Source organism: Staurois parvus, unplaced genomic scaffold (genome assembly GCF_062004578.1).
Source record: "Staurois parvus isolate SC_StPar_1 unplaced genomic scaffold, SC_StPar_1.0 ptg000444l, whole genome shotgun sequence".
Classification (NCBI taxonomy): domain Eukaryota; kingdom Metazoa; phylum Chordata; class Amphibia; order Anura; family Ranidae; genus Staurois; species Staurois parvus.
Window position 1 is genome coordinate 709,861 of NW_028318240.1, and position 21,095 is coordinate 730,955.

A 21,095-nucleotide genomic window follows, 5' to 3' on the forward strand; every position below is an offset into this window, starting at 1 on the left:
ACTGTATTCTCCGGAGACGTACTGAAGTTTATAGAATGGAAGGCAAGTTTTGAAATGATCATTGAACATCACTGCTCCCGTCCAGTGGACAAGTTATTCTACCTCCAGCGGTATACTGGCAGAGAAGCAAAAAAGCTTCTTGAAGGTAACTTCTATACGAATGATGAAGAAGCCTACAAGCAAGCTTGGGAAAAATTAAATGCAAGATATGGTCATCCCTTCTTAGTGCAAAGAGCTTTCAGAGAGAAGTTGATAAACTGGCCTAAAATAGGTCCTAAAGAACTCTTCAAGCTCTAAGAGTATGGCGACTTCCTGCAAGCATGCAGCAACGCTATCCCACATGTTCAAGGACTAGAATTATTGAACGACTATCTAGAAAACCACAGGATGCTAGCCAAGTTACCAGAACAAGTGGCTTCTAGATGGAATCGCTATGTGACTGAACAGTTAGATCACGGCAAAAACTTCCCAAGTTTCAAAGAGTTCTCTGAATTTGTCAATGAGGAAGCACGAATAGCGTGTAATCCAGTAACAGCATCTTATGTCTTAAAACCCTTAGAAGAAAGGCCTACAAGAGAGATAAGACGCGCAAGAGCAACTAGCTTTGCAACCAACACAGCTACTAAAGGTCCAGATGCCCATGAGAGCAGGTTCAACGTCACTACTGGGATCAGTAAAGAGTCAGAACCGACAAGTCTTCAGACTACCTTCAAGTGTATGTTCTGTGAAGAGAATCACTCCATACATAAGTGCCAACGATTGAAGGAAAGGTCTCCAGATGAAAAGAAGAAGTTTGTGCTTGATAATCAGCTGTGTTTTGGATGCTTAAAAAAAGGCCATATTACTAAAGAATGCAAGAAAAAGGCCACTTGCAGCGTTTGTAAAGGACGCCATCCTACACCACTACATGAAGAATGTCCAAAGAAAGAGAAATCCTTAATGCCCAAGGACACTGAGGAAGAAAATAAAGCAACAGTATTCTCTTGCAGAGTGAGAGAAAGAGAAATCAATGGCACGTCAATGGTTGTACCAGTGTGTATTTCAAATCCTAAAAGGAAGAGCAAGAAGGTATACGCCTATGCGCTACTGGATGCCCAGAGTGACGTCACCTTCATTGATCAAGAAATTACAAGTGGCCACAGAACCAGTGAAGCTCAAACTCACCACAATGACGTGAAGAGACACATTGGTGAACAGTCAAAGAGTCAAAGGACAGAGTTAGAGGACTCCACTCAAACTGCATATTAGATCTACCTCTAGCTTATACAAAAGACGACATACCTCTGGATCGAGATCGCATACCTACCTGTGAAACAGCCAACAAATGGGAACACCTATTTGTCATATCTCATGAAATGTCCCCGCTGAAGGAATTTGGTGTTGGACTGTTGATAGGCTACGACTGTCCCGAGGCGTTGGTGCCACGAAAGATAATCGCAGGAGGAAAGGGTGAACCCTACGCAGTCCAAACTGATCTAGGATGGGGTGTTGGAGGAAAACGACAGACTGCAGATTCAGGACAGTTGAGAGGATTGTGTCATAGAATATCTGTCCAAGAGTTACCAACTACAAGTCCAGCGATAGTACTCAAAATCCTAGAATCCGACTTTGCAGACGTAAGTTCTAATGAAAAGAGCATATCCCAAGAGGACATAAAGTTTGTACAAGCTCTAGAAGATAATATTCAGCAAAATCAACAAGGTCATCTTGAAATGCCCCTACCTTTTAAAGAACGACCTCATCTGCCAAATAACTGAGATCTTGCCCTGGCAAGATTGAAAAGCTTAAAGAAAAAGATGGGAAGAGATCCCAAACTCAAAGACGATTATTTTAAATTCATAAAAGAAATCCTCAAAGAAGGACACACAGAGAAAGTTGATGGTCAGCCTAAAAATGGAGAAGTGTGGTACATCCCACATCAAGGTGTCTATCACCCAAAGAAACCGGATAAGATCAGAGTAGTTTTTGATTGCTCAGCAAGGTACAATGATGTTGCATTGAACGATCATCTACTAAAGGGACCAGATCTTACAAACACTTTACCTGGAGTACTCTGTAGATTCAGAAAGTATCCCATAGCAGTCATGTGCGATGTTGAAAAGATGTTCCACCAATTTCATGTGAAGGAAGAAGATAGAGACTTCCTATGGTGGGAAGACGGAGATACAGATACAGAGCCAGTGGAATACAGGATGAAAGTACACTTGTTTGGAGCAGCATCATCCCCAGGTTGTGCTAATTATGGTATGAAGTATCTGGCCAATCAGAATGAAAAGGATTGTCCATCAGCAGCAAATTTTTTGAGGAAAACTTTTATGTAGATGATGGTCTTATAAGCCTAGAATCCTCAGAATCGGCAATTCAATTGGTGAGAGAGAGCCAAGAGTTATGCGCAAAGGGAAACCTGCGTCTTCACAAATTCATCTCAAACGACAGAGAGGTACTAGAATCCATCAGTGACTCCAAACGTACATCAACAATAAAGAATGTGGATCTTAACTATGATCCTCTTCCAGTTCAGAATGTACTCGGATTGGGATGGAATGTAGAAAACGACAATTTTTTCTTTGAAATATCCATGGAAGAGAAAGTTCCAACTAGACGTACCATTCTTTCTGCAGTAGCCTCAATATATGATCCGTTGGGATTCTTGGCACCAGTAATCCTCAGAGCAAAAGAAATACTGCAAGAATTATGCAGACAGAAGTTGGGATGGGACGAACCCATACCTGCAGGCTTGAGGCCAAGGTGGGAGAGTTGGATAAGAGACTTGCAAAATTTTAAAGAAATTCAGATACCCAGATGTTTTGTACCTCCTGATTTTGGAAAGTACAAGAAAATAGAACTTCATCACTTTTCAGATGCCAGTAGTCATGGTTATGGTCAGTGCTCCTACATCAGAGTAATAGGAGAAGGAAAGATACACTGTGCCCTGGTTATGGGAAAGGCCAGAGTCACACCCAACAATATTCAGACAATACCAAGACTCGAACTAACGGCAGCCGTCATTTCAGCATCAGTAAGTCAGTTTCTGAAAGGAGAATTGGAATTGAAAATAGATGAAGAACATTTTTGGACAGACTCACAAGTTGTCCTAGGTTACATAAACAATGAAGCTCGAAGATTCCACACCTTTGTCGCTAACAGAGTTCAAAAAATTCGAAAAACAACGAATCCAGAACATTGGCACTATGTTGACACAAAGCAAAACCCGGCAGATCATGCTTCAAGAGGCCTAAATGTAATAGAATTGAAGCATTCAAACTGGTTCACCGGTCCAGAGTTCCTTTGGGAAAGGGAAATCATACCCAGTGAAGGTTATTCAGAACTGTCTATGGGTGATCCAGAAGTAAAGGTAGTTCAAACATTGAGCACTGCCGCCAAGTGTCAAGATGACATACTTGAACGACTAGCCAGATGTTCAAAGTGGAATACAGTCATAAACATTGTAACTCGAATTCAACGCTTAGCAAAAGGAATCAGAAAGAAAGAATCGTTGAATGTAGAGGAAAGCGTGAAAGCTGAAGAAACGGTTATAAGACTCATTCATCAAAGATTCTACAGTGAAGAATTAAAGAGACTTAGTCAAGAAGAGACTTCCAAACAACCACCCATTGTACAAGCTTAATCTTATTCTGCAGGATGGTATACTGAAGGTGGGAGGGAGGCTGGAAAATGCGTCGCTACCTAACATAGTTAAGCATCCAGCAATTCTACCCAAAAATTCTACCTTCACAAGATTGATTATCAATCACTGCCACAACAAATCCTTGCATCAAGGAAGAAACTTTACTCAAAGCTGTTTAAGAGAAGGTGGTTACTGGATAGTGAAAGGAAGCAAAGTTATAGCGAAGTACATACGTAAATGTGTAATCTGTAGAAAGGCACGTAGACCTACAGAAGAACAAAGAATGGCTGATCTACCAGCTGATCGTGTAAACCCATCACCACCATTTCTTTATAGCGGAATGGATTGCTTCGGCCCACTTATCACCAAACAAAACCGCAAGGAGTATAAGAGATATGGACTGATATTTACGTGTCTAAGCTCCAGAGCAATTCACCTGGAAATGTTGGAAGATATGTCAACCGATGCGTTTATCAACGCCTTAAGATGTTTCATAGCCATTAGAGGTACTGTCAGAGAACTTAGATCTGACCAACATAGAATTATAGGTAATTTTGGTGGGAGTGTAGCTAGCCAGCTAAGACCAGTCCTAGGTTGCTGATATGGTTCACACATATGTGTATACCAAACCTGCCAATAACCTCAGTACAGTATATATGTGCATATGTTAAAGCCAAAAGCAGAATCATTGCTGTAATTTATGTCTTTGAATGTTATATGACATTTATATATTCATTGTGTTAGCAGAAGCAGAAAAGGAAAATATTCCTTTAAGAGTTAGTACATAGGTGAGCCAATCACAGCTATCCTCACACTGTACAGAGCCTTAACCAATCCCAGCCAGTTTCACATTTGTGCCTGTGTAAAACTCCCTGCTAGATTGTTCTAGAGTCACTTGCTCATCAGACAGAAGAGGAAACAAAGTTCCAGTCAGTGAAGCTCTATGGAAGCAGAGAAGGCCAAATAGGTATTTAATGCACTTGTGTGTTCCCCTTTTGTTTAACAGTGCAGGTAGAGCTGTGTGTAAAATCTGTTGTATGTGTTTACTTGTAGTTCCACCGATATAAACCACTGTAATACGAAAGAAATAAGCCACTGTAAGATAAACGAAACAAGCCATTGTAAGCAGTTATATGAAGAAGATTGAAGTTATTAAAGAAGTTAACTAAAGTATTCGGTGTGCTCTTTAAACCTACTGCATCCATAGAATGGCATTGGAGGAATTACAGAGTAAAGTCAGTCTAATCAAACAAAGAAACAGCAATTGCATAATTTTTCTAATGCCACAGCGCACAAGGCACTACATGGTGCTGCGCCTGCCACAGCAGTGACTATTTCAGGAAATAAGTATGGTCCTCAGTGTCATCTAGTGACTATTTTAGGAAATGAGTATAGTCCTCAACATCATCTAGTGATTATCATAAGAAATACGTACACTCCTCAGCATCAACTAGTGACTATCATAGGAAAGAAGCATGTTCCTCATCATAATCTAGTGTCTATCATAAGAAATATGTACACTCCTCTGCATTAACTAGTGACTATCATAGGAAATAAGTATGCTCCTCTGCATCATCTGGTGTCTATCATAAGAAATATGTACACTCCTCTGCATTAACTAGTGACTATCATAGGAAATAAGTATGCTCCTCTGCATCATCTAGTGACTATCATAGGAAATAAGTATGCTCCTCTGCATCATCTAGTGACTTTCATAGGAAATAAGTATGCTCCTCTGCATCATCTAGTGACTATCATAGGAAATAAGTATGCTCCTCTGCATCATCTAGTGTCTTTCATAGGAAATAAGTATGCTCCTCGGCATCATCTAGTGTCTGTCATAGGAAATAAGTATGCTCCTCGGCATCATCTAGTGACTATCATAGGAAATAAGTATGCTCCTCGGCATCATCTAGTGACTATCATAGGAAATAAGTATGCTCTTCAATGTTATCTAGTGCTGCACCACAATGGTTTGCATGATGGCCATGGCATGTGTACACCACCATCCTCTGCCTTTGCAGAGGGAGCAGCAGGGGGCCAGTAAAAATGTGGCTGAACCACATTATTCTACCTTCCTCCAACTGCAAATGTGTAAGGCTTGGTTCACATTAGTGAGAATTAATGTGTAGCTTGAATCACAAAAAAATCACAAAACACATTACATCACATTATTTTAAATGTTAGCCATTCACATCAATGTGTTTGAGCACGGGGAGATTTTGGAAAAGGTTTCTGTACTACTTCAGTGCCATTCCAGTGCACTATAGGCCCCATAGACTTCAATGGAAATGCACAGAAATCTTGTGTACATGCGATTTGGAAAGCAATTTCATGTTATAATAACACTCATGTCTCCTCCCAGGTGAATCCTTAGTCCTTGAAAAGTAGTAGTAGTAGAAGTTATCATAGTTGTAGTAGTAGTAGAGGTTGTAGCAGTCATAGTAGTAGTAGTAATAGTAGAAGAAGAAGTAGTACCAGTAGAAGCAGTAATAACTGTAGTAATAGTTGTAGAAGTAGTTGTAGTAGTAATTTTAAGAGTAATAGAAGTAGTAGTAGCAGAAAGAGTATTAGTAGCAGTAGTTGTCGTGGAAGTAGTAATCATAGTAGTAGTAGTTGTATTAGTAGAAGTAGTAGTAGCAGTAATAATTGTAGTAGTAGTAAAAGTAGTATTAATTGTAGTAGTAGTATTAATTATGGTAGTAGTAGTAGTCATCGTAGTAGAAGTAGTAGTAGTATTTGTAGTAGAAGTAGCAGTAGTAGTTGTAGTAGTAGAAGTTGTCATAGTTGTAGTAGTAGTAGAGGTAGTAGTAGTTGTAGAAGAAGTAGTAGTAGTAGCAATAGAAACAGTAATAATTGTAGTAATAGTAGTAGAAGTAGTCATAGTAGTAGTAGTTTTAGGAGTAATAGAAGTAGTAGCAGTAGTAGTAGAAAGAGTATTAGTAGTAGTTGTAGAAGTAGTAATCGTAGTAGTATTAATTGTTGTGGTAGTAGTAGTAGAAGTGGTAGTAGTAGCTGCAATAGAAGTAGCAGTAGTAGAAGTAGCAGTTTTGTTGTAGTTAGTAGAAGTAGTTGTAGTAGTAGCAGTCGTCGTAGTAGAAGTGGTAGTAGTAATCATAGCAGAAGTGGTAGAAGTAGTAGTAGTAGCGGTCGTCGTCGTAGTAGTAGAAGTGGTAGTAGTAGTCATAGTATAAGTGGTAGTAGAAGTAGTAGTAGTTGTAGTAGTAGCAGTCGTCATAGTAGAAGTGGTAGTAGTAGTCATAGTAGAAGTGGTAGTAGTAAAAGTAGTAGTTGGTGTAGTAGTAGTAGAAGAAAAAGTAGTAGCCATAAAATCACCTCAAAATTGCTAAAAAGTTACACATACATAGATAATTGCACCTCAAATTGGATCACAATCACATTGCACTAGTGTGAACCAGGCCTAAATGAGGTCTTGAAAAGAGTAAAGTTTTGTTTAAGAGCAGACAACACATAATACATTCTTAGTTAGCCAAGAAACCCTCTTCTGTGCTCCCCTCTGATATCATCACACTTGACGTATCCTGATGACATGGGAAGACCCACCATGCACTTTTCCCCCGCCCTCCCCCCCCCCAATAAGACTGTCTCAGTGGCCATCAAGGGGACTCTCAATGGGAGAACAGCAGATACATTGTACTTACCCAGAACTCTACTCGCACTGTCTTGCTTGTAGGCTGCATGTCGAAATTTACAGGAAAAAGTCTACATTTAACTAGAGGAACAGATGAGAGACCACAACACAGTCATATTTCTGGAATGTGACAAACATGGTTTTCTGTATTTCCATCATTACTGTTTACAATTGGAGATGAGCGAATTATTCAAAAATTCGGTTCGGCTGATTTGCCGAATTCGCGGAATAAATTCGATTCGAGCCGAATATATTCGCTGCGAATTTAACTTATAAAAGGGTGTTTCTAGGCTTCAGAGAGCCTTTATATTAGTGCAGAACACTGTACCTTTAATTTAAATGCCCTTGGAGTCTGCTGGGGAAGAGAAATAATACTGTCAGTCAGTATGACATGCAGATGAGTGCCGTCGATCTTAGAATCACCGCACACTTCACTCATTTGGGCAGTCACGGGGCCAAAACCAGAGTGTGGAGCCACAGTGTGGCGGTGGAGGCAGCAGCAATGGGAGGCCATACAGCACCCTATGACAAAATGGAACCCACCAGCAGTGTGAGGAGACCTGAAAGTGGCACATGGCAGAGTGTGGCGATGGAGACAGCAGCAATGGGAGGCCGTACAGGGACCCATGAACACTCTGGACCTGGCAGCAGCATGAGGAGGCGGTACAGGGGCCCATGACAGATTACAGGCCTGGCAGCAGCATGAGGAGTCGGTACGGGGGCCCATGGCAGATTACGGGCCTGGCAGCAGCATGAGGAGGTGGTACAGGGGCCCATGGCAGAGTGGCGGAGCGTAAGCAGCTAAAATTGAAGGCCATACAGAGGCCTATGTTAAAAAGTCCCCCCAGCAGCAGCGTGGGGAGACGACTATCAGCAGCAGCTTCAATTGAAGGCCATACACAGGCCTAGGTTTAAAAGTCCCTCACAGTTAATTCCAATAACGAACTCTACTCCTCCGTGCAATCTACTTACGAGACCCTGGGCAGGTCTGGGTCCAATTTGTGGTAGAGACTGGTTTTGTTCAGCCATGCTTGAGCGAGTAATAACAGGTCTGTGCTGCCCTTTGGTGTCTGGCTTAATGCGCACAACACTGAACGTCCCAGCGTTTGTCAACGATTTGCCGTTAAGTGATGCAAACCCGCTGAACCACGTTCATGAGGAGCCGGTACAGGGGGCCATGAATCAGTATGGACCTGGCAGCAGCGTGAGCAGACGACAGAGGCACATGGCGCAGGGTGGCGGTGTAGGCAGCATTATTCTGAAGCCATACACAGGCCTAGGTTAAAAAGCGGAAGCCGTCAGCAGCGTGAGCAGACGACAGAGACACATGGCGCAGGGTGGCGGTGGATGCAGCAGTATTCGGAAGCCAAACACAGGCCTCGGTTAAAAAGCGGAAGCCGTCAGCAGCGTGAGCAGACGACAGAGGCACGTGGCGCAGGGTGGAGGCAGCAGCAATGGAAGGCCATACAGCACCCTATCACAAAATGGAACCCACCAACAGTGTAAGGAGACCTGAAAGTGGCACATGGCAGAGTCTGGCGATGAAGTCAGCAGCAATGGGAGTCCGTACAGGGACCCATGACACACTCTGGACCTGGCAGCAGCAAGAGGAGGCGGTACAGGGGCCCATGGCAGAGTGGCGAAGCGTAAGCAGCTTAAATTGAAGGCCATACAGGGGCCTATGTTAAAAAGTCCCCCCAGCAGCAGTGTGGGGAGACGACTATCAAGAGTCCAATGGCAGAGTGGCGGAGCAGAAGCAGCTTCAATTGAAGGCCATACACAGGCCTAGGTTAAAAAGTCCCCCCAGCAGCAGTGTGGGGAGACGACTATCAAGAGTCCAATGGCTGAGTGGCGATCTGGGAAGTCAGCGTTGTGATTGCAGATGCAATGCAGAAATTCTACGAAGTAATGCCGTGGGTGCGAAGAAGATCATATACCGTCGTACTTCCATCCATAAGACGGAACAACCTGCGAACCGGGAGCTTTATTGCCCTGACCCGCTGAGCAGCTTCTGGGATACCCAAGAGGCCCATGGCAGAGTGGCGGAGCGTAAGCAGCTTCAATTAAAGGCCATACAGAGGCCTATGTTAAAAAGTCCCCCCAGCAGCAGCGTGGGGAGACGACTATCAAGAGTCCAATGGCAGAGTGGCGGAGCGGAAGCAGCTTCAATTGAAGGCCATACACAGGCCTAGGTTAAAAAGTCCCCCCAGCAGCAGTGTGGGGAGACGACTATCAAGAGTCCAATGGCTGAGTGGCGATCCGGGAAGTCAGCGTTGTGATTGCAGATGCAATGCAGAAATTTTATGAGGTAATGCCGTGGGTGCGAAGAAGATCATATACCGTCATACTTCCATCCATAAGACGGAACAACCTGCGAACCGGGAGCTTTATTGCCCTGACCCGCTGAGCATCTTCTGGGATACCCAAGAGTTTGGCTTCTGTGGGGAATATGGTTGAAAACTGAAACTTAAAGGCATGTTGACGGAAGGGCACCAGTGTCAGTGCTGGATGGATTTAACTCTTTGAACGTACAATAGTGGTTGTGAAGCAGAAAGTCAGTTTATTGTACACAATCGGTCAATTGCAGCTTGCCGTTGGCTGGAAACTGTACGTTTCTGTCACTGGAATGCACTAATCACCCAAAAAATATTACCGCCAGCCGGCGTGTAAATGGATTTAACTCTTTGAACGTACAATAGTGGTTGTGAAGCAGAAAGTCAGTTTATTTAGCACAATCGGTCAATTGCAGCTTGCCGTTGGCTGGAAACTGTACATTTATGTCACTGGAATGCACTAATCACCCAAAAAATATTACCGCCACCCGGCGTGTAAATGGATCTAACTCTTTGAACGTACAATGGTGGTTGTGAAGCAGAAAGTCAGTTTATTGTACACAATCGGTCAATTGCAGCTTGCCGTTGGCTGGAAACTGTACGTTTCTGTCACTGGAATGCACTAATCACCCAAAAAATATTACCGCCAGCCGGCGTGTAAATGGATTTAACTCTTTGAACGTACAATAGTGGTTGTGAAGCAGAAAGTCAGTTTATTTAGCACAATCGGTCAATTGCAGCTTGCCGTTGGCTGGAAACTGTACGTTTATGTCACTGGAATGCACTAATCACCCAAAAAATATTACCGCCACCCGGCGTGTAAATGGATCTAACTCTTTGAACGTACAATAGTGGTTGTGAAGCAGAAAGTCAGTTTATTTAGCACAATCGGTCAATTGCAGCTTGCCGTTGGCTGGAAACTGTACGTTTATGTCACTGGAATGCACTAATCACCCAAAAAATATTACCGCCACCCGGCGTGTAAATGGATCTAACTCTTTGAACGTACAATGGTGGTTGTGAAGCAGAAAGTCAGTTTATTGTACACAATCGGTCAATTGCAGCTTGCCGTTGGCTGGAAACTGTACGTTTCTGTCACTGGAATGCACTAATCACCCAAAAAATATTACCGCCACCCGGCGTGTAAATGGATCTAACTCTTTGAACGTACAATAGTGGTTGTGAAGCAGAAAGTCAGTTTATTGTACACAATCGGTCAATTGCAGCTTGCCGTTGGCTGGAAACTGTACGTTTCTGTCACTGGAATGCACTAATCACCCAAAAAATATTACCGCCAGCCGGCGTGTAAATGGATTTAACTCTTTGAACGTACAATAGTGGTTGTGAAGCAGAAAGTCAGTTTATTTAGCACAATCGGTCAATTGCAGCTTGCCGTTGGCTGGAAACTATACGTTTGTGTCACTGGAATGCACTAATCACCCAAAAAATATTACCGCCACCCGGCGTGTAAATGGATCTAACTCTTTGAACGTACAATAGTGGTTGTGAAGCAGAAAGTCAGTTTATTGTACACAATCGGTCAATTGCAGCTTGCCGTTGGCTGGAAACTGTACGTTTGTGTCACTGGAATGCACTAATCACCCAAAAAATATTACCGCCAGCCGGCATGTAAATGGATTTAACTCTTTGAACGTACAATAGTGGTTGTGAAGCAGAAAGTCAGTTTATTTTGCACAATCGGCAAACTGCAGCACCAACTGTGCACGACAGCCACCAAAAAAAAAAAGGGTGTATGTCACTTTAAATTTTCGATTCTTTGATAGCTGTGGCCCTAAGTAACGATTCTGTGTCCCTGAGTAACGATTCTGTGTCCCTGAGTAACGATTCTGTGTCCCTGAGTAACGATTCTGTGGCCCTGAGTAACGATTCTGTGGCCCTAAAGTCTCTGTGGCCCTAACTCTGTCCCTTAATACACACAGGTCTGTCTCTCTTGAATGACCGGAGGCTAATGGAGAATTCTAAGATGGCCGCGATTTATAGCTCCACCATTACACAGTGCTGGCTGCTGATTGGCTAATGCGATCACATGTCATGAATGAATGCATTATGGGTCAGCGTGCCTTGTCTGCGCGCCTTCCCAGAGATCCCCGCTCCGTCGCCACACATGTCGCCGCCATTTTTGGGAAAATTCGATTCGTGCATCCGAAGTTTGCTAATCTTCGGATTCGTCGCAAATCGAATTTCTCCAAATCTTCGGAACGAATTCCATTTCGTCATGTTCGATTCGCTCATCTCTATTTACGTTTCAAAAAACAATTACTTACAGTAACATAATGGGCCCAAGACGAAAAGTCAACCCCTAGAACAGTTGTCTCCAAACTTTCTACGCAAAGGGCCAGTTTACTGTCCCTCAGACTTTAGGGGGGCCGGACTGTAGCCAGTGGGAGTAGAGAATGCTCAGTATCAGTGCCCCATCATTGATTTTAAAGAGAGGAATAGTGCTCCGTTGTTGATACCAGTGAGAAGTATAATACCCTATTGACGGTGTCAGTAGGCGGAATGGTGCTCCATCATTGGTGACTGTTGGTGGAATAATGCCCCAAGGGCCAGATAAACTCAGGCAAAGGGACACATCCGGCCCCCAGGCCGCAGTTTGGAGACCACTGCCCTAGAAGATCCTTGTTATAAAAAAGTGACAGATATTTAGAGCCGAATTGAATCATACTTAAAAATTACAATCACATAGCTAAAAACAGATCCTTATTTTTAAAAAACGTGACAGTTATTTTCAACCGAGGTGAATCATATTTGAAAACTACATTCACGCAAGTAAAAATAAAGATTCTTATTCTTGTGTTAGGGTTTGTGTGACTTGAGCCTAAAGTGAATAGCCGTCCAACCAACAGGGAGCAGGAGCTTTTCTAAGTGTAAATCTCTAGCTCTGATTCAGCAGGGCGCATTTTGGACCTCTGCAGAGAGACCACTGCTTCCACACAGAGGTCCCCCCTCTGCAGCATGCTGGCAGGGGACAGGCTTTTTTCTACTTTCTAAAGAAAGCAAACTGTGAGACTCTTTGCTTGTCTTTGTATACTGTAGATGCACCTGGAATGTACTTAGCTGATTTAAAATTATTCTAAAGGCTTATTTGTTTTTTAAGATAAAATAGCAAAAATTCTATACTTACCTGCTGTGTGTAATGGTTTTACACAAAGCAAGCTGCATCCTCCACTTCTCGGGTCCCCCGCAGGCTCTCCTGGCCCATCCCTCCTGTCGGATGCCCCCACAGCTAGCAGCTTGCTATGGGGGCACCTGCTGCTCTGTGTGTCCATTCACACACGGAGCTGTGGTTCGGCCCCACCCCCTCTCTTTTCTCATTGGCTCACTGGCTGTGATTGACAGCAGTGGGAGTCAATGGCTCCTGCTTCTGGTCTCAGCCAGTGAGAAGAGGGAGTCCCGGTATAGCCGAGATTCCAGTACACATCGCTGGATCGAGAGGTGGCTTAGGTGAGTATTAACTCCCCTGGTGGTATTCCTGAGTGTAGCTTTGGGAATAGTTTCAGCACCACAAGCGGTAACCCCGAGCTACACTCGGGAATACACTGCAGCGTTGCTCCGGGATCTGTTCTTCTCTTACCTTGTCCTGCGCTCCCGCAATGTCCCCCCTGCAGCGTCCCGGGCCATCTCCTCCGGCCGATGCCGGCATCTGTCTTCTGGGTTCCGTCCCCTGCGACGTCAAGCCGTACAGGGGACGGAATCGGCGGGAAATTTAAAAATGGCAAAAAGTGACATTCACTAAATACAAAAATCACACAGTATAACATTCCTGTATCAAACCATTTCACATACATTTTGTCCCGAGTGCTTTGTCCGGCGCCCTGCCTGCATTTTTACTGATCTTTCTGCCTGGAAACTGAGAAACATCCATGGCGTCCAAAAAGCGTCCCTTTAGGTCAAAAGCGGTTTTAGACCGGCTAGAGAACAGCGATAGTAAATCAGAACCACTTGCAGAATTGAGTGATAATGATTCGTGGGGGAAATTCGTCATCAGACACTGAAAACAATTCTGCGACTTTGCTCAGTGATGTGTGAACTTGGCGCTATATTTCAAATTTCAGTGTTTTTGGTTTGATTATATTATTGAATTAAATTTATTATTATTATATTATTATTTTTTATGAATATTTATTAAATTATAATTTATGATTTCGGGTTTCAAATTTTATCATACCCGGGATGTTTACTAGACTCTTGTTCGGACAGATTTCAGTGAGTTATTCCTAAAAATTACAGGCCTACAATAAAAAAACAACATATTTCCATGCAAAAAATGTACCGCTTTGAGCACAGAAATATTGACATAATCAGACCACTAGGGAGGTTAAAGGGGCTCGGGGGATGCTGCACGCAGAAGGTTTTTTACCTTCATGCATAGAATTCATGAAGGTAAAAAATCTTAAGCCTTTAGAACCACTTTAAACTGAAAGTGAAATCATTTGGAGCTTTCAGGTGACTCTGTCATGAGAAAAGTGTTGGGATTGCCATTGCTAGCCCCTTTCTGAAAATGCTAGTTTTCTGGCAGTGTCTGGTTGTGTTTTGTTTTTGAGTTGCAGACCCAGAATAAGCATTCAGTAAATGAGTGTCAGAATCCCTTATTTCTATACTTGTTCCAGGTGGGATAGTGTTTATGAACATTGTGTCAGAAGCAGGGGCGGACTGACCATTTGGAAACTCGGGCACTGCCCGAGGGCCCAGGGTCAGTAGGGGGCACCATGAGATGCCCCTGGTACCTTTTTTTCATAGGCTTTTTTGAGTTTGGGCAAGGACACAGGGGCCCCATGATCTTTCATTGCCCGGGGGCCCCATGAGTTGTCAGTCCACACCTGGTCAGTAGGTCATTTTTTTTTACAGCAGAAGCTTATACAGCTACTGTATTTACACAGTAACTCCCATGGGGGGAAGGGAGCTGCAGAAATGAAGCAGGATAAGGCCTACAACGCATGATATTTGTACTTCTACTAAGTTCTTCTGGATATGCTATGCATGCCCAGTTGTCCACAAATGGTCACATTTATATCGATGAGTTGGCCAGCTGGTTGATAACAATGCACTTATTCTGTGGCTGATATTTTATCATTTGACCAGGGAGGTGGAGTGATAGAAGTCTTTCTAAAGTCAACAATAGTATCATTTCTTAATTTTGCTGCTACATTATACAGACAAGTACCTTTTGTCTCCGGGGTGTAGATGGGTTTGTCTGTCTGTAGGAAGATGTATCCACTGTGAAAGATCAGAAGAAGAAATTTCTCCACTTTGCATGGTGGATTGTTGGACTTCACTTCTACAGATACATATTGTTTCTTCCTTGGGTTTTTTAATAAATCTTTACCCGAAATCTAGATAAGAAAAAAAAACATTGTTCTAAGCTCAAATATCACATGAAACTCTTGCTGTAGATCTTAAAGTTGGGCTTACCCACAGATTTAACCATTTCTTAAAGAAAGTTCTATTTAGAAATGTTTAATAATTTTTTTTTTTTTAAATATTATTAGATCTTCCATTAAACATAACATTGTGGTTTTCTGTTTTGTTTTTATTTACAATCTGTTTACTGGTGCATGCGCAGTATATGTTACATTCAAGGCATGCCACAGATGATAACTGTCACCAGGGCCGGGAAAAGGGGTGGGTGAGAGGGGCGGCTGCCCTGGGCGCAATGGTTTACTGTATGAATGGGGGTGCTTTCCTTCTGTTACAAAGCTGACAGGAGTAGTGACAACGGAATCACCACTCCTGTTAGCCCAGTGCTGGGAGCAAAGAGGAGAGGAGGAGAGAGCTGGGACAGGGTACGGGCTGTGTTCTCACTTACCCTCCTCCTTCCTGCCAGTGCAGTGCTCCTGTATTAACAAGCAGGCAGTAAAGTTCACAGACACACAGGAATTGTACTAGCAGGAAAGAGGTTGGGGGGAGGAAGCACAGCCCGCACCACCGAGTGAATAAGTGTCCAAAAGAGAGCCAGGAGTGGATAGCCATTCACAAGCGTACGACTAGTGGTAAAACGGAGCTGTACAGTGATTTTGATAAGTGAGTGACTGCTGGTTGTAGGATCCCATAAACCTGAACATCATGAATGCAGTTTGGTATCTTTGCCCTGGGCACTGGATGACCTTTTCCCAGCACTGACTGTCACAGTGTGTTTATATCAACTCTTAACTGATCTTTCAGACCTTCAAATGGCTGGTTGTATAGCTGGTCATGGGTGTAGTTCCGTGGGACCTGCACATCCAAATAAATGCTAAGAAACCACCTTCCTAGGAGGATAGAAGGTTCCAGCTCCTCTTTGAAGCCAGGCATATGTAGGCCTGAACTCAAGGTTAAATGTATATACAAATTAAAACTTAAAGCGAAGTTCCACCCAAAAGTGGAAGCTCTGCTTTTCTGCCTCCCACCCCCCACTTCTGCTACCACATTTGGCACCTTTTGGGGGGAGCAGGTACCTGGTTTTGATAGGTACCCACTCCCACTTCCGGATCAGTTTGCCACAGCACCCCTCTGGGACACTTCCAAGGTCCCAGAGGACTGCAGCCGAGTGACAAAGAGTAGCGCAGCAGGAAACTGGCGGTGAAGCCGTGAGGCTTCACTGCCATTTTCCCTTAGTCAAGATGTCAGTGCCAGCACCCGACAGCCTATTGAAGAATCGGCTCAGGGTGAGGACACCACTGGATGCATGGACAGGTAAGTGTCTTACTATCAAAAGTCAGCAACCAAAATATTTGTAGTTGCTGACTTTTATTTTATTTTTTTTTGGAAGGCGGCAGGGGCTGGAACTTTGCTTCTATTCATTCAGCATACACACATATGAAAAAAAAATGTTTTCTAAGTTCTTCTCATTTAGAATGATCCCTCTACTTGAAATACCCCTCCCTACAACCCCAATTTAATACTAACTCCCTGTAATCCCGATTTACCCAACTAGCCTTAGCTTTCTTTGTAACCCTCACACTAACCTCCCCATAGCTCCAAAACCTATAATAACTCCCCCCTTTAACCCCCAACTAACCTTCTCTGTAATCCCAGCCCTTACTTTAACCCTTCCTGTAACACTAATTTTCCCAGTAGCCCTCACATCAATCCTTGTAATATTAAACTCCACCAAAACCATAAACTTTACACTAACATTAATCTTTCCTAGAACCCAACCCTAACATTAACCTGTTCTGTAACACTAATGTTCCCTGTAACCCTCAAATTAATCCTTCTTCTAACACAAAAACCCACCAAAACCTCAACCTTTATACTAACACTTCTTTTAAACCCAACCCTTACACAAAAGCTTCATGTAACACTAATCTTCCGTTACGATAATATCACTCCTCTCTGTAACACTAAACCCCACCATAACCCTACCCTTTACATGAACACTAGAGATGAGCGAAGTAATCAAAAATTTGATTAGACTGATTCGGCGAATTTGTGAAAAAAATTTGATTCGAGTCGAAAATATTCGCTGCGATTTTAACTTATAAAAGGGTGTTTCTAGGCTTCAGAGAGCCTTTATATTAGTGCAGAACACTGTACCTTTAATTTAAATGCCCTTGGAGTCTGCTGGTGAAGAGAAATAATACTGTCAGTCAGTATGACATGCAGATGAGTGCCGTCGATCTTAGAATCACCGCACACGTCACTCATTTGGCCAGTCTCGGGGCCAAAACCAGAGTGTGGAGCCACAGTGTGGCGGTGGAGGCAGCAGCAATGGGAGGCCATACAGCACCCTATGACAAAATGGAACCCACCAGCAGTGTGAGGAGACCTGAAAGTGGCACATGGCAGAGTGTGGCGATGGAGACAGCAGCAATGGGAGGCCGTACAGGGACCCACGCTGCTGGTGGAGCTGCCACTGCTCCTACCACCCCACCCCTCCCCTGCTGCCATGGCAGCGGAATGCGAGCGCACAGGGCCCACAGTGTCTGAGGATGGACGCAGAAAGGCAGAGACCAACTGACTACATAGGTGGTTTTTATAGTACTTTATTTTGGCCTCCCTCTCAGCAGGTGTGAAAAAGGCCACCATTTTGGAACGGTAGCGAGGGTCCAACAAGGTGGACAGCCAAAAGTCATCCCTCTGTCTGATGGTTATTATTCGGCTGTCACTACGCAAGCAACCGAGCATGCTATGGGCCATTTGTGCCAAGGAATGCGAGGGACTCCCTGCCTCCATCTCCACAGCATACTGCCACGGTGCGTCTGGGTCCTCTGTCTCCTCCTCCTCCTCCTCTACCAGATGCTCCTGCTCCTCCACTCCTGTCCGCTGAGTGGAAAAACCACCCATTTCACTCAATAATTCCTGAGCACCAATGTCCTCCTCTACCTCCTCCTCTTCTTCCTGTCCTGCCCCCACAGGGGTCATGTGGCGTTGAGATCTGTGCGCCACGTCTACCGCACCCTGACCAGCGATTGTTAACAGCATTTGTTCCAGGACGTGCAACAGAGGAATGACGTCGTTCATCCCATAGTCCTGCCGACTCACGAATAGCGTGGCCTCCTCAAAGGGCCTGAGCAAGCGGCAGGTGTCACGCATGAGCTGCCAATGGCTGACATCTAAGTTACACAGGGGAGTACCTTTATCCGCTTGTAACATCAGGAAATCGGTGATGGCCTTTCGCTGTTCGTAAAGGCGGTCTAACATATGTAGGGTTGAATTCCACCTTGTTGCAACGTCACAGCATGAGGAGTCGGTACAGGGGCCCATGGCAGATTAGGGGCCTGGCCGCAGCAATGTGAGGCCCGTAATCTGCCAGCACCCTATGACAAAATGGAACCCAGCAGCAGTGTGAGGACACCTGAAAGTGGCACATGGCAGAGTGTGGCGATGGAGACAGCAGCAATGGGAGGCCGTACAGGGACCCATGAGACACTGTGGACCTGGCAGCAGCGTAAGGAGGCGGTACAGGGGCCCATGGCAGATTAGGGGCCTGGCCGCAGCAATGTGAGGCCTGTAATCTGCCAACACCCTATGACAAAATGGAATCCAGCAGCAGTGTGAGGACACCTGAAAATGGCACATGGCATGACACACTCTGGACCTGGCAGCAGCATGAGGAGGCGGTACAGGGGCCCATGGCAGATAAGGGGCCTGGCAGCAGCTATGGGAGGCCCGTAATCTGCCAGCACCCTATGACAAAATGGAACACACCAGCAGTGTGAGGAGACCTGAAAGTGGCACATGGCAGAGTGTGGCGATGGAGACAGCAGCAATGGGAGGCCGTACAGGGACCCATGAGACACTGTGGACCTGGCAGCAGCGTGAGGAGGCGGTACAGGGGCCCATGGCAGATTAGGGGCCTGGCAGCAGCAATGTGAGACCCGTAATCTGCCAGCATCCTATGACAAAATGGAATCCAGCAGGAGTGTGAGGAGACCTGAAAGTGGCACATGGCAGAGTGTGGCGATGGAGACAGCAGCAATGGGAGGCGGTACAGGGACCCATGACACACTGTGGACCTGGCAGCAGCGTGAGGAGGCGGTACAGGGGCCCATGGCAGATTAGGGGCCTGGCCGCAGCAATGGGAGGCACGTAATCTGCCAGCATCCTATGACAAAATGGAACCCAGCAGCAGTGTGAGGACACCTGAAAGTGGCACATGGCAGAGTGTGGCGATGGAGACAGCAGCAATGGGAGGCGGTACAGGGACCCATGACACACTGTGGACCTGGCAGCAGCGTGAGGAGGCAGTACAGGGGCCCATGGCACATTAGGGGCCTGGCCGCAGCAATGGGAGACACCCGTAATCTGCCAGCATCCTATGACAAAATGAACCCAGCAGGAGTGTGAGGAGACCTGAAAGTGGCACATGGCAGAGTGTGGCGATGGAGACAGCAGCAATGGGAGGCCGTACAGGGACCCATGACACACTGTGGACCTGGCAGCAGCGTGAGGAGGCGGTACAGGGGCCCATGGCACATTAGGGGCCTGGCTGCAGCAATGTGAGGCCCGTAATCTGCCAGCATCCTATGACAAAATGGAACCCAGCAGCAGTGTGAGGACACCTGAAAGTGGCACATGGCATGACACACTGTGGACCTGGCAGCAGCATGAGGAGGCGGTACAGGGGCCCATGGCACATTAGGGGCCTGGCCGCAGCAATGTGAGGCCCGTAATCTGCCAGCATCCTATGACAAAATGGAATCCAGCAGGAGTGTGAGGAGACCTGAAAGTGGCACATGGCAGAGTGTGGCGATGGAGACAGCAGCAATGGGAGGCGGTACAGGGACCCATGACACACTGTGGACCTGGCAGCAGCGTGAGGAGGCGGTACAGGGGCCCATGGCACATTAGGGGCCTGGCCGCAGCAATGGGAGGCACGTAATATGCCAGCATCCTATGACAAAATGGAACCCAGCAGGAGTGTGAGGAGACCTGAAAGTGGCACATGGCAGAGTGTGGCGATGGAGACAGCAGCAATGGGAGGCCGTACAGGGACCCATGAGACACTGTGGACCTGGCAGCAGCGTGAGGAGGCGGTACAGGGGCCCATGGCACATTAGGGGCCTGGCCGCAGCAATGTGAGGCCCGTAATCTGCCAGCATCCTATGACAAAATGGAATCCAGCAGGAGTGTGAGGACACCTGAAAGTGGCACATGGCATGACACACTGTGGACCTAGGAGCAGCATGAGGAGGCGGTACAGGGGCCCATGGCACATTAGGGGCCTGGCCGCAGCAATGGGAGACGCCCGTAATCTGCCAGCATCCTATGACAAAATGGAACCCAGCAGGAGTGTGAGGAGACCTGAAAGTGGCACATGGCAGAGTGTGGCGATGGAGACAGCAGCAATGGGAGGCGGTACAGGGACCCATGACACACTGTGGACCTGGCAGCAGCGTGAGGAGGCGGTACAGGGGCCCATGGCACATTAGGGGCCTGGCCGCAGCAATGTGAGGCCCGTAATCTGCCAGCATCCTATGACAAAATGGAATCCAGCAGGAGTGTGAGGACACCTGAAAGTGGCACATGGCATGACACACTGTGGACCTGGCAGCAGCATGAGGAGGCGGTACAGGGGCCCATGGCACATTAGGGGCCTGGCCGCAGCAATGGGAGACGCCCGTAATCTGCCAGCATCCTATGACAAAATGGAACCCAGCAGGAGTGTGAGGAGACCTGAAAGTGGCACATGGCAGAGTGTGGCGATGGAGACAGCAGCAATGGGAGGCGGTACAGGGACCCATGACACACTGTGGACCTGGCAGCAGCGTGAGGAGGCGGTACAGGGGCCCATGGCACATTAGGGGCCTGGCCGCAGCAATGTGAGGCCCGTAATCTGCCAGCATCCTATGACAAAATGGAACCCAGCAGCAGTGTGAGGACACCTGAAAGTGGCACATGGCATGACACACTGTGGACCTGGCAGCAGCATGAGGAGGCGGTACAGGGGCCAATGGCACATTAGGGGCCTGGCCGCAGCAATGGGAGACGCCCGTAATCTGCCAGCATCCTATGACAAAATGAACCCAGCAGGAGTGTG

At 45.9% G+C, this 21,095-nt stretch overlaps 1 protein-coding gene across 1 annotated transcript in view; it reads right to left on the minus strand.

The window, feature by feature from the left end:
- The window catches only part of LOC149453933 (venom factor-like), a 374,515-nt gene that overhangs the window by 325,158 nt on the left and 28,262 nt on the right, over positions 1–21,095 (minus strand). Inside the window, exons 3-4 of the mRNA XM_089687988.1 lie at positions 14,799–14,967; positions 7,291–7,361 (exon numbers count right to left, since the gene is read on the minus strand). Coding sequence (XP_089544114.1) covers positions 7,291–7,361; positions 14,799–14,967 — 240 coding nt within the window. The remainder of the gene's footprint in view (positions 1–7,290; positions 7,362–14,798; positions 14,968–21,095) is intronic.